Source organism: Macaca fascicularis, chromosome 9 (assembly GCF_037993035.2).
Source record: "Macaca fascicularis isolate 582-1 chromosome 9, T2T-MFA8v1.1".
In the NCBI taxonomy this organism is placed as follows: domain Eukaryota; kingdom Metazoa; phylum Chordata; class Mammalia; order Primates; family Cercopithecidae; genus Macaca; species Macaca fascicularis.
This window is the reverse complement of record NC_088383.1, coordinates 14,544,917-14,559,277: the sequence shown is the minus strand read 5'-3', so window position 1 is coordinate 14,559,277 and position 14,361 is coordinate 14,544,917. Positions and strand designations below refer to the sequence as shown.

At 40.4% G+C, this 14,361-nt stretch overlaps 1 protein-coding gene across 2 annotated transcripts in view; it reads right to left on the bottom strand.

The window, feature by feature from the left end:
- Positions 1-5,604: 5,604 nt before the first annotated feature.
- PRPF18 (pre-mRNA processing factor 18) overlaps positions 5,605-14,361 on the bottom strand; it is a 45,386-nt gene continuing 36,629 nt past the window's right edge. For both annotated transcript variants that reach the window (XM_005564654.5, XM_005564655.5), the window contains one exon: positions 5,605-6,692. In XM_005564654.5, the coding sequence (XP_005564711.1) occupies positions 6,612-6,692 (81 nt within the window). In that variant the 3' untranslated portion in view covers positions 5,605-6,611. The remainder of the gene's footprint in view (positions 6,693-14,361) is intronic.

The window sequence follows — 14,361 nt, the reverse complement described above, 5'->3', positions numbered from 1 at the left end:
TGAGTGACACAGAAGACAGGTGATTTCTGCATTTTCATCTGAGGTACTGGGTTCATCTCACTGGGGCATGTCGGACAGTTGGCGCTGGTCCACGGGTGCAGCCCAAGCAGTGACAGCTGAAGCAGGGCGAGGCATTGCCTCACCTGGGAAGTGCAAGAGGGAAGGGAATTCCTTTTCCTAGCCAAGGAAATTGAGACACACAGCACCTGGAAAATCGGGTAACTCCCACCCTAATACTGCACTTTACCAAGGGTCTTAGCAAAGGGCACACCAGGAGATTATATCCCACACCTGGCCCAGAGGGTCCCACGCCCACGGAGCCTAACTCATTGCTAGCACAGCAGTCTGAGATTCTAACTGCAAGGCAGCAGCGAGGCTGGGGGAGGGGCGCCCACCATTGCAGAGGCTTAAGTAGGTAAACAAAGCCACCAGGAAGCTCGATTTGGGTGCAGCCCACCACAGCTCAAGGAGGCCGGCCTGCCTCTGTAGACTCCTCCTCTGGAGACAGGGCATAGCTAAACAGAAAGCAGCAGAAACCTTGGCAGAGGTAAATGCCCCAGTCTGACAGCTTTGAAGAGAGCAGTAGATCTTCCAGCACGGGGGCTGAGATCTGAGAACAGACACACGCCTGCTCAAGTGGGTCCCTAACCCCTGAGTAGCCTAAGTGGGAGACATCCCCCACTATGTACAGACCAACACCTCACACCTCACACGGCAGGGCACACCCCTGAGACAAAGCTTCCGGAGCAAGAATCAGACAGCAACACTCCCTGTTCAGCAGTATTCTATCTTCTGCAGCCTCCACTGCTGATACCCAGGCAAACAGGGTCTGGAGTGGACCTCAAGCAAACTCCAACAGACCTACAGCTGAGGGTCCTGACTGTTAGAAGGAAAACTAACAAACAGAAAGGACACCCACACCAAAACCCCATCAGTACGTCACCATCATCAAAGACCAAAGGCAGATAAAACCACAAAGATGAGGAAAAAGCAGTGCAGAAAAGCTGGAAATTCAAAAAATCAGAGCACATCTCCCCCTCCAAAGGAACGCAGCTCATCACCAGCAACGGAACAAAGTTGGATGGAGAATGACTGTGACCAGTTGAGAGAAGAAGGCTTCAGTCGATCAAACTTCTCAGAGCTAAAGGAGGAACTACATAACCAGTGCAAAGAAACTAAAAACCTTGAAAAAAGAATGGATGAATGGATAACTAGAATAATCAATGCAGAGAAGACCTTAAAAGAACTGATAGAGATGAAAACCATGACACGAGAACTACATGACAAATGCACAAGCTTCAGTAACCGACTCGATCAACTGGAAGAATATCAGTAATTGAAGATCAAATGAATGAAATGAAGCGAGAAGTGTAGAGAAAAAAGAATAACAAGAAATGAACAAAGCCTCCAAGAAATATGGGATTATGTGAAAAGACCAAATCCACATCTGATTGGTGTGCCTGAAAGTGACGGGGAAAATGGAACCAAGTTGGAAAACACTCTGCAGGATATCATCCAGGAGAACTTCCCCAACCTAGTAAGGCGGGCCAACATTCAAATTCAGGAAATACCAAGAACGCCACAAAGATACTCCTCGAGAAGAGCAATCCAAGACACATAATTGTCAGATTCACCAAAGTTGAAATGAAGGAAAAACTGTTAAGGGCAGCCAGAGAGAAAGGTCGGGTTACCCACAAAGGGAAGCCCATCAGACTAACAGCAGATCTCTCGGCAGACACTCTCCAAGCCAGAAGAGAGTGGGGGCCAATATTCAACATTCTTAAAGAAAAGAATTTTCAACCCAGAATTTCATATCCAGCCAAACTAAGTTTCATAAGTGAAGGAGAAATAAAATCCTTTACAGATAAGCAAATGCTTAAAGATTTTGTCACCACCAGGCCTGCCTTACAAGAGATCCTGAAGGAAGCACTAAACATGGAAAGGAACAACAGGTACCAGCCATTGCAAAAACATGTCAAAATGTAAAGTCCATCGATGCTAGGAAGAAACTGCATCAACTAGCGAGCAAAATAACCAGCTAATATCATAATGGCAGGATCAAGTTCACACACAACAATATTAACCTTAAATGTAAATGGACTAAATGGTCCAATTAAAAGACACAGACTGGCAAATTGGATAAAGAGTCAAGACCCACCAGTTTGCTGTATTCAGGAGACCCATCTCACATGCAGATACACACATAGGCTCAAAATAAAGGGATGGAGGAAGATCTACCAAGCAAACGGAAAACAGAAAAAAGCAGGGGTTGCAATCCTAGTCTCTGATAAAACAGACTTTAAACCATCAAAGATCAAAAGAGACAAAGAAGGCCATTACATAATGGTAAAGGGATCAATTCATCAGAAGAGCTAACTATCCTAAATATATATGCACCCAATACAGGAGCACCCAGATTCATAAAGCAAGTCCTTAGAGACTTACAAAGAGACTTAGACTCCCATACAATAATAACGGGAGACTTTAACACCCCACTGTCAACATTAGATAGATCAACGAGACAGAAAGTTAACAAGGATATCCAGGAATTGAACTCAGCTCTGCACCAAGCAGACCTAATAGACGTCTACAGAACTCTCCACCCCAAAGCAACAGAATATACATTCTTCTCAGCACCACATCGCACCTATTCCAAAATTGACCACATAGTTGGAAGTAAAGCACTTCTCAGCAAATGTAAAAGAACAGAAATTATAACAAACTGTCTCTCAGACCACAGTGTAATCAAACTAGAACTCAAGACTAAGAAACTCAATCAAAACTGCTCAACTACATGGAAACTGAACAACCTGCTCCTGAATGACTACTGGGTACATAACGAAATGAAGGCAGAAATAAAGGTGTTCTTTGAAACCAATGAGAACAAAGATACAACACACCAGAATCTCTGGGACACATTTAAAGCAGTGTGTAGAGGGAAATTTATAGCACTAAATGCCCACAAGAGAAAGCAGGAAAGATCTAAAATTGACACTCTAACATCACAATTAAAAGAACTAGAGAAGCAAGAGCCAACACATTCAAAAGCTAGCAGAAGGCAAGAAATAACTAAGATCAGAGCAGAACTGAAGGAGATAGAGACACAAAAAACCCTCCAAAAAATCAATGAATCCGGGAGCTGGTTTTTTGAAAAGATCAACAAAATCGATAGACTGCTAGCAAGACTAATAAAGAAGAAAAGAGAGAAGAATCAAACAGACGCAATAAAAAATGATAAAGGGGATATCACCACCGACCCCACAGAAATACAAACTACCATCAGAGAATACTATAAACACCTCTACACAAATAAACTACAAACCTAGAAGAAATGGATAACTTCCTGGACACTTACACTCTCCCAAGACTAAACCAGGAAGAAGTTGAATCCCTGAATAGACCAATAGCAGGCTCTGAAATTGAGGCAATAATTAATAGCCTACCAACCAAAAAAAGTCCAGGACCAGATGGATTCACAGCCGAATTCTACCAGAGGTACAAGGAGGAGTTGGTACCATTCCTTCTGAAACTATTCCAGTCAATAGAAAAAGAGGGAATCCTCCCTAACTCATTTTATGAGGCCAACATCATCCTGATACCAAAGCCTGACAGAGACACAACAAAAAAAGAATTTTAGAGCAATATTCCTGATGAACATTGATGCAAAAATCCTCAATAAAATACTGGCAAACCGAATCCAGCAGCACATCAAAAAGCTTATCCACCATGATCAAGTGGGCTTCATCCCTGGGATGCAAGGCTGGTTCAACATACGCAAATCAATAAACGTAATCCAGCATATAAACAGAACCAAAGACAAAAATCACATGATTATCTCAATAGATGCAGAAAAGGCCTTTGACAAAATTCAACAGCCCTTCATGCTAAAAACTCTCAATAAATTCGGTATTGATGGAAAGTATCTCAAAATCATAAGAGCTATTTATGACAAACCCACAGCCAATATCATACTGAATGGGCAAAAACTGGAAGCATTCCCTTTGAAAACTGGCACAAGACAGGGATGCCCTCTCTCACCACTCCTATTCAACATAGTGTTGGAAGTTCTGACTAGGGCAATCAGGCAAGAGAAAGAAATAAAGTGTATTCAGTTAGGAAAAGAAGAAGTCAAATTGTCCCTGTTTGCAGATGACATGATTGTATATTTAGAAAACCCCGTTGTCTCAGCCCAAAATCTCCTTAAGCTGATAAGCAACTTTAGCAAAGTCTCAGGATACAAAATCAACGTGCAAAAATCACAAGCATTCTTATACACCAGTAACAGACAGAGAGCCAAATCATGAATGAACTCCCATTCACAATAGCTTCAAAGAGAATAAAATACCTAGGAATCCAACTAACAAGGGATGTAAAGGACCTCTTCAAGGAGAACTACAAACCACTGCTCAGCGAAATAAAAGAGGACACAAACAAATGGAAGAACATACCATGCTTGTGGATAGGAAGAATCAATATTGTGAAAATGGCCATACTGCCCAAGGTAATTTATAGATTCAATGCCATCCCCATTAAGCTACCAATGACTTTCTTCACAGAATTGGAAAAAACTGCTTTAAAGTTCATATGGAACCAAAAAAGACCCTGCATTGCCAAGACAATCCTAAGCCAAAAGAACAAAGCTGGAGGCATCACGCTACCTGACTTCAAACTATACTACAAGGCTACAGTAACCAAAACAGCATGGTACTGGTACCAAAAGAGAGATATAGACCAATGGAACAGAACAGAGCCCTCAGAAATAATACCACACATCTACAGCCATCTGATCTTTGACAAACCTGACAAAAACAAGAAATGGGGAAAGGATTCTCTATTTAATAAATGGTACTGGGAAAATTGGCTAGGCATAAGTAGAAAGCTGAAACTGGATCCTTACCTTACTCCTTATACGAAAAGTAATTCAAGAGGGATTAGAGACTTAAATGTTAGATCTAAAACCATAAAAACCCTAGAAGAAAACGTAGGTAATGCCATTCAGGACATAGGCATGGGCAAGGACTTCAGGTCTAAAACACCAAAAGCAATGGCAACAAAAGCCAAAATTGACAAATGGGATCTCATTAAAGAGCTTCTGCACAGCAAAAGAAACTACAGTCAGAGTGAACAAGCAACCTACAGAATGGGAGAACATTTTTTCAATCTACTCATCTGACAAAGGGCCAATATCCAGAACCTATAAAGAACTCAATCAAATTTACAAGAAAAAAACAAACAACCATATCAAAAAGTGGGCAAAGGATACAAACAGACACTTCTCAAAAGAAGACATTCATACAGTCAACAGACACATGAAAAAATGCTCATCATCACTCGCCATCAGAGAAATGCAAATCAAAACCACAATGAGATACCATCTCACACCAGTTAGAATGGCGATCATTAAAAAGTCAGGAAACATCAGGTGCTGGAGAGGATGTGGAGAAATAAGAACACTTTTACACTGTTGGTGGGACTGTAAACTAGTTCAACCATTGTGGAAAACAGTGTGGCGATTCCTCAAGGATCTAGAACTAGAAATACCATTTGACCCAGCCATCCCACTACTGGGGATATACCCAAAGGATTATAAGTCATGCTCCTATAAAGACACATGCACACGTATGTTTATTGTGGCACTATTCACAATAGCAAAGACTTGGAATCAACCCAAATGTCCATCAGTGACAGACTGGATTAAGAAAATGTGGCACATATACACCATGGAATACTATGCAGCCATAAAAAAGGATGAGTTCGTGTCCTTTGTAGGGACATGGATGCAGTCAGAAACCATCATTCTCCGCAAACTATCTCAAGAACAGAAAACCAAATACCGCATGTTCTCACTCATAGGTGGGAATTGAACAATGAGATCATTTGGACACAGGAAGGGGATCACCACACACCGGGTCCTATTGTGGGAGGGGGAGGAGGGATAGCATTAGGAGATATACCTAATGTAAATGACAGGTTAATGGGTGCAGCACACCAACATGGCACATGTATACATATTTAACAAACTTGCACGTTGTGCACATGTACCCTAGAACGTAAAGTATAAAAAAAAAAAGAAACAACATTCGAATTATACCAGTAATAATATTTACATTCAAATTCTATTGCAAGACAGCAAAAGTTCAGCAACATTTAAGGACTATAAAGTTTCATTTAATGGTCCCATGTTTTTGAAATATATAAAAATATTTTATATAAATATTACACAAAAGACATATGAAAATTATAGTATTTTACTGAAATAATTAAGTCCATCTTCAAATGTTTCTTTTTAATCTAACCACAACTTTTGGGTCAACTGAAAAAAAGGTCATTTTAAACCCCCTTCTGTTGTCTACAGATTTAAATTGTGAGGAAAAGTCTTTAAAACTTAATTTTGGACTAATTAAATGAAAGCAAGAAAGAAAAATCAGCTTGCAGTCAGTTATGAAATGAAGGCCAACACAGTTCTTAAAACCAATCAAGAGTTACATCAAGGAGAACTCAGAGATTGGAAACTCCAGTTTTCTTCTTTCCTCATTCCTGTTGGTAATTCCAGAAGTCCACAGCCTGCTTCTGTACGTTTCTTACTGTTATTAACACACCATGCACAGATCTCACAGTGCATTGTACTCCACACATTTGGATGGGTCTGTAGGAAAGTGTTTCTGGCAAATGGTCATTAACCTCTTCAATCCCTAAGAAAGTAAGGAAAACAAAGGTTGGTTATGACATGGTTAAATTATTCTTACCTGCCTTCCTCTGAACTCACATCAGTTTGTCAATGCCCCCATTAAAGCACAGCAGACCAAAGCAATTTCACTCAGATGTACGCCTAGAGAAATTTTTCCTGTGCACCTGCAGATCTGCACAAGAAAGTTCATCAGAGAACTGTTCATAGTAACAAAACCGAAAAACTGGAAACTCAAATTTCTGCCCATAGAAGGACATATGAAAAATACTTTAGTGTGCTCACAAATGGGATATCTTACAGCAGTAAAAATGAATTAACTCTAGCTACATGTAACAATTCAGCCAGTCTCAACCAGGTTCCAATAGAGAATTAAGCTCTAACTGCCCAGCCTAAGGCATCCATTGTATGTAATGAGAACTTCTCCCTTATGCATCTAAACTTTGGGAGACTATTTATGTATCATGTTTGGAGGACTCAGAAAATACACTCAAATTATTTTGTGTGTTCTGTGGTCAAGATGAGGGGCTCTGGCTGGGAAAGGCTGATGCATATGAATCTTAGAAGCAATATTGAAAGTAAAAAGCAAGGGGCATGAAGTGTTACTAAGTTCAGTGACACCCTTCTCATAAAATTCCAAAACAAGTAAAAATATGTATTGCTTAGAAATACACACGTAACATGGTAGAACCGTTTTTCAACAAGAAAGGAAATGACAAACTTAAGTGCAAGGTAGCGGTTACTTCCGGAGTATGGAAGGAAAATACCGTTTCAATGGTTTTCAGAATGTTCTAGTTCTTAAACTGGGAATAAGGCTTTTAGACATTCATTTTATTACTTACTTCATAACTCGTGTTTTACATGTATTCTTTTGTATGCACCAAATATTACACAATAAAATCATTTTAATTATGTCAGTAAAAACTGAGTACGACATTCCAAGTGTGACCTGGCCATTCTTGCAGGATTCACTAGAAGCAGTGACTGCACTACTTTTGTTGTGTATCTTGGCAACTGTAACCAAGACCCTTGGCTGTTTTTATACAACTACAAGACACACACCTAATTCCCACTGATCTCACAAAATTCAAGTACCTTCTGTCTCTACAGCAGTTTGGCCAGTTCTCCAGTGATATTTTAAGCTGATGACAACAACTGTCACTATTCAATTTCATCCTGTCTCTTTCAACTCATGCTTCGGTCTGTGATCTTTTAAAATCCTTGGTCAGTTAGCTTTAGTTATTCTTCTTAGCTTTCTCATCCACCACTCAGTAAACATGTCCTCTAAGTCATTATCCAAATATTCAATACCCTGTACAAACAGGCCAGGGCAAGGGCAGAGACCTGAGACACCCCGCGATCGAGCTCTCTCCAAAACGATCTTGGGAACAGTCTGTAACCAGCAATGAATCCTATTCACTGTGCCATCCATTAACACACACATTTCCTTGTTTACAAGAAAAGACTTTGCCAAAGGTCTTACTCAAATCTATGTAACTTAACACCTGTTAAGCTCAGTAAAATCACCAAAACAAACAACACCACAAAAATCCCTGCAAAATCTCATTGGTCCCATAGTAAGCAGACAACACAAATATTAATCATAGTCAGTATCCATGTGTTATGTGTCCATGGATTCAATCAACCCTGGCTAAAAAATATTCAGAAAAAAACGGCAGCAAAAAAATAAAAAATAATACAAATAAATATCATATAATAACTATTTAAATAGCATTTACATTGTGTTAGGTATTGTAAGTAATCTAGAGATGATTTAAAGTACACAGGAGGATGTACGTAGATTATATGCAAATACTACGTCATTTTCTATCAGGGACTTGAGCATCCAGATTTTGGTATCTGCAAGGTCCTGGAACCAATCCCTGAGGATATTAAGGGACAACTGACATACTTCTATGAATGGAGCCATAATCTAACAGATTCCACATCAAAGAAACAGGACTGTGAAGTATATAAAGTCCTTGGTAGATTCAAGGATTGCCCATATTATGAGATTTAGGAATTAGGGGTGTGGAGTTATCTTTTAACTGATTCACAAGAAGGGTTTTTGCACACGTAATTCACTTTGCTCTTTTGTTGTTGTTGTTGTTGTTGTTGTTCCCTATGTAATCAGGTATTTGCTTTGGGATAAAGACCATTCCGTCACATAGTCCAGCTTCTCCTGCTACAAATTCTAATCATGTGTCTGCAGAACTGTGATTGGTAGCCATGGAAATACAGGTGATAGCACTAATTTGGCATCTTAAGGTTCCTGAAGGCATAGGTGAGGAGAAGGGCAAAGTCAGGCAAGAGAACACCCTGATGAAATACAAAGAGCTGCACTCAGCAGCAAAGCATGGCAAGGATTGTTATGAGCAAGCAGAAGGCAAACTGATGGTTTGCCTTGGAGGTGGTTTTCCCCATGTTAGAAGAATTAGAATCTTAGGTGTGTGCTCCTTACAGAAGACATGTGTGATGCCTATTTATACCCACTAAGCAGATTCTATGGTTTAAAAACATATACTAGTGTTCTCCTTGAAATCTTAGCTGCCACAGGTTGTGAAAATCAATCGTTCTAGTCATAAGTAGTTACCACAGAGCACTATGATAAATTTTTGTAAACAAGTTTGAGAGTGCATGGCAGAGATAGGTGTGTAATCTCAGGACAGCATATGGTTATTTTCCAAATGGAAACAAATATTTTCAATGAGACCCCTCAAGATTTCAGTTTCAAACTGCTTATGGATGCTTAAGCCAGTAAAACAATGAGCTGCTTAGCTTAGCTTATGGCAAATGGCTTAAAAACTCGCGGTATTTTTAACTGGCTTTTATTTTTATAAAGGCAATACCCTTATCTAACAAATGTTTATTCAGTGCCTACTATTCTAGGCTGTTCTAGGCTCTGGAAATACAGCAGCGAAGAAGTCAGAAAAAATCCCACCCTCCTGAGATTGAATTGTGGTAAGGGGAGCCAGGTAAGAAACAAAATAAATTCATAAAAAAAAACATTTCAACGATGCTAAGTGCTTTGGAGAAAATAAAGCAGAGAAATGGGGTATGTGGATGTGTGGTGCAACCTGAAGGACTTTGGCTTGGACTTTGTGAACTAGGAAGCCACTGCAGGGCTCTGAACAAGAGAGCAACACAATCTGACTATATGTGAACGGGATCAGTCTGGGGACTGCTGCTAAGAAACTGGAGAGGGGCAATAAGAGAAGCTCAGGGACCAGAGAGAAGACACTAGAATAATCCAGATGAGAAGTGGTGGCTGGACCCAGTGGCAGCAGGAAAGGTGGTGAGAAGGGATCAGCCTCCAGACATACTTTGAATCTAGAACCATCAAGCTTTGACATGAATCAGATATGGGTTGTGATAGGAAGAAAAAAGTCAAGGATAATTCCAGGTTTTGTGTGTATGTTGTTTGAGAAAAAATAAATAAATCACACAATTCTTGCATTGAATAATAGCAGTCCCCTACCTCACTCTTTCCAAATCCTAATTCCAGCTCTCCAGCAACCCTTTTCAAACCTTTTAAGTGTTTCCTCTGGTATTTACTGCCATATTTCTAAATACTATACTGATAGTGCTTGGTTTTTCCATCTCAAATACTATTGATATCTCCTGACTTCGTACTATGAAGCAGAGGATCTCACTATTACACTATTGTCCACTGGCCTCACATATGCACGAACACGCCTAAAAAGCACTTTCTCCCCCATCCTCCCCAAACCACAATTCTTAGTGAAATCAATATTCAGGTTTTTGGTTTTTTTTTTTTTTAATAAAGGCTACACAAATATCGTTCAAAGCAAACCCACATAACATATGATGATGATGACCTCTCCTCTCATAAGTTTTTTTCCTCTTTTTGTTTTGCTTTTCTAATCCATTCTCCAACCCTCACATGCCCAAACATCACTCGGTACCTGATCAGACACACCAGGGAATATAAGCTCTTCCATTTCTTCCCGGAGTCCTTCATCCCTCTACTCTAACCTGGACCCACCTGTACTGCTACCATCCTGGAGCATGACATCCCTGCACCTCCAGCCTGGGGATTCCTCTAGCCTTGCTCTGTGCTTCATCTCAGCTCTTGGATCTTTTCGTTTGGGTGGAGGACATCCTCAGGTAGAGTCAAGACTGCCCACATTCCAATCCCAATTCTACCACTGACTAGCCGTGTGACCTTGAGAACTCACTTCTCGATGCCTGCTTCCCCACTTACAAAACAGGGAAATGTTAGTGTCCATCTCATATTGTTGCTGTAAAGTGCTGAAGGGAAGCGGAGAGTAAGCACTACGTAAGTGTCAGCTATGACGATAATGACTGCAGAGAATGTGTGCATGGGAGATGTCATTAGCCTGTACTTATCCTTCACTTGATGGTTCAGAAAGGAAGACAGCCAGGCGCGGTAGCTCACGCCTGTAATCCCAGCACTTTGGGAGGCCAAGGTGGGCAGATCACAAGGTCAAGAGATCAAGACCATCCTGGCCAACCAACATGGTGAAACCCCGTCTCTACTAAAAATAACAAAAATTAGCTGGGTATGGTGGTGGGCACCTGTAATCCCAGCTACTTGGGAGGCTAAGGCAGGAGAATCTCTTGAACCTGGGAAGCAGAGGTTGCAGTGAGCCGAGATCACACCACTGCACTCCAGCCTGGTGACAGAGTGAGACTCCATCTCAAAAAAAAAAAAAAAAAAAAGAGAGAATTCTGAGTTGGACATTATTTCCCTAGCTATTGCAAAGATACTGCTCTACTGTCTTCTAGCTTCTAGTGCTATTAGTGAGAAGTATGATAGTATTTTAATCCCTGCACCTTTGTAAGTGACCTTTTCTCTGAAGTCTTTGAAGTCTTCTCTTTAGCCTTGGCCTTCCGACACTGCATTCTTTTGTGCCTTGATGTGAACTCTTCCTATTCATTTGCTCTGTGTTAAGTGAATTCTTTTCATTCTACAAACTCATGTCCTTCAGATCTGGGACATTTTCTTGCATTAATTCTTTATTTCCTATCTTTCCATTTCTGTTGGAATGGCTACAAACCTTATAGATTGACTCTGATTTTCTTATCTTTTCTGCTTTTCATATTTCCTCTACTTTATCTTCTAACCCACTAATTATTAAATTTTTGCTGATAAAATTTTTTGCTGATTTTTAAGAGTTCATTTTGATTCTCAGACTTTTTTTTGTAGCCTAAGCAATCCTCCTACCTCGGCCTCCTGAATAGCTGAGACAACAGGCATGCACCACCATGCCCCACTAACTTTTTTATTTTTTGTAGAGAAGCGATCTCACTATTTTGCACAGGCTGGTCTAGAACTCCTGGTCTCAAGCACTCCTCCCACCTCAGCCTCCCAAAGTGGTGGGATTACAGGCATGAGCCACCACACTTGACTTCTAAGGATATTAATTATTCTCATTGAAGTTTTTTTCTGTTCTCTATAATTCTGTTTCTCTGAAGATCTTTTCTTCTGTGTGTGTGTTTTGTTCTCTGTTTTCTTTTTTTTTTTTTTTTTTTTTTTTTTGAGACGGAGTCTCACTGTGTGGCCCAGGCTGGAGTGCAGTGGCCCGATCTCGGCTCACTGCAAGCTCCACCTCCCGGGTTCATGCCATTCTCCCGCCTCAGCCTCCGAGTAGCTGGGACTACAGGCGCCCGCCACCACGCCCCGCTAGTTTTTTGTATTTTTAGTAGAGACGGGGTTTCACTGTGTTAGCCAGGATGGTCTCGATCTCCTGACCTCGTGATCCACCCACCTCGGCCTCCCAAAGTGCTGGGATTACAGGCTTGAATCACCACGCCCGGCCTTCTCTGTTTTCATGTTGGGGAATTTCTCCAAATGTCTGATGGATCTTAGGTGAACATTCATGCTGATGAGTAACGCACTACAGAGCTGAATGGAAAAACTCCCTGAATGGGTGGGGCTTGCCCATAGGACTGCATTTTCAGATGACAGGGCAGCAAGCTGCTTTTTTCACTGAAGGAACACTTAAGTGTTAGTAACTTAGATCCTTTCTCTTGGGTCAGTTTCACAGAGCAGAATCCTCCAACTTACTGAGGGGTAAAAGCCTGGCTGCCCGCATCAGAGGAAACCAGGAATTAAAAGTGCCATTTGTCAATATTACATACTTCCACTTAATTTTCCTGTTTTCAGTATGGCATCTTACCCTTCCTGAGCAGTACATATCCATCCAAAAGTAACCCAATTTTCTGCTAGAGTGGGAGGAAGGCGGGGAGCTCCACTTGGGCAGGGAACCTCTGGACTACTTATTCTAATTTAAAACCACTCCTTCTTTTCAGCCTTCTCCCATGGCCTGGCCTTTGAGAAGTGCCTAATATCCCCCATGTCCCGAGCTTTTCTAGTTTCTACAGTGGGAACTGATTGGTTCCTTAATGACTGCCTCCCATACAATATTTAGCTATATTCATTTTTCAAATATCATTATATTTATAGGAAAATGTTCTGCATTTAAAAGCCTAATTGGTGAGGCCAGGTGCGGTGGCTCACGTTTGTAATTCCAGCACTCTGGGAGGCCAAGGTGGGCGGATCACTTGAGGTCAGGAGTTCAATATCAGCCTGGCCAACATGGCAAAACCCTGTCCCTACAAAAAGATAAAAAAAATTAGCCAGGCATGGCGGCACACACCCCGCTACTCAGGAGGCTGAGGCATGATAAGTGTTTGAACCTGGGGGATGAAGTTGCAATGAGCCAAGATCATGCCACTGCATTCCAGCCTGGGTGATAGAATAAGACCCTGTCTCAAATAAATAAATAAATAAATGTCTAATTGGTGAACTGTACATAAAAATGATTAAGATGGTAAATTTCATATATGTCACAATTTTTAAGTCTAAATAGAAGTAATATAGAATGTTCCAGATATGATATACAAATATCTGCTACAGATACAGTTTGGTTAATCATAGTATGATATAGGATATATCCTGGATAATGAAAGTTCTTTATATCCAGAGAAATCAATAAACCATTAAAACAATGAACCTGCACCCACTATAAAAAGATTAGCAATTTTTTTATTATTGCAGAAAACAAAAACTATTTAAACCAAACCAAACTAAAATCACAATTATTTGCCTTGATTTGCCTCTTTAATATATCATTAGAACTTGAGGAAGATATTTTGTTTATAAGTAATCTTTATATTTAAGTATAAAGACATTCTGTTAAATCAATTATTTCTGTACCTTTCGCTAGTCTACACTATGAGACAAAGACTTAAAGAGGAAAGCACAGATCCATTTAGTGGTGCATCCTAAGAATGTGAGGAATATAAAAATAAGATGAGTGACATTTTCCACCCAGCTATTTAAAATTCTGTCATAAACTGCAAACGTTCTAATAGAGTAATAAATTAATATGCAATACTTAAGTTAAAAATTAATCCTAACTTCATACTACAGGAATGCTCTTTTGACCTGAAATGTGATGTTCAAAAAATGTGTACTTAGTAAGTACATTTCTATCATTTCAACTAACATCTGTAGTAATGCATTAAAAGGCCAATACTTCAAATACTGTCTATGGGAACTTGTTTTTTTCCCTTCTTCTTTTTTTGGGACAGAGTCTTGCTCTGTCGCCCTGGTTGGAGTGCAGTGGCGTGACCTCAGCTCACTGCAACCTCTGCCTTCCGGGTTCACACCATTCTCCTGCCTCAGC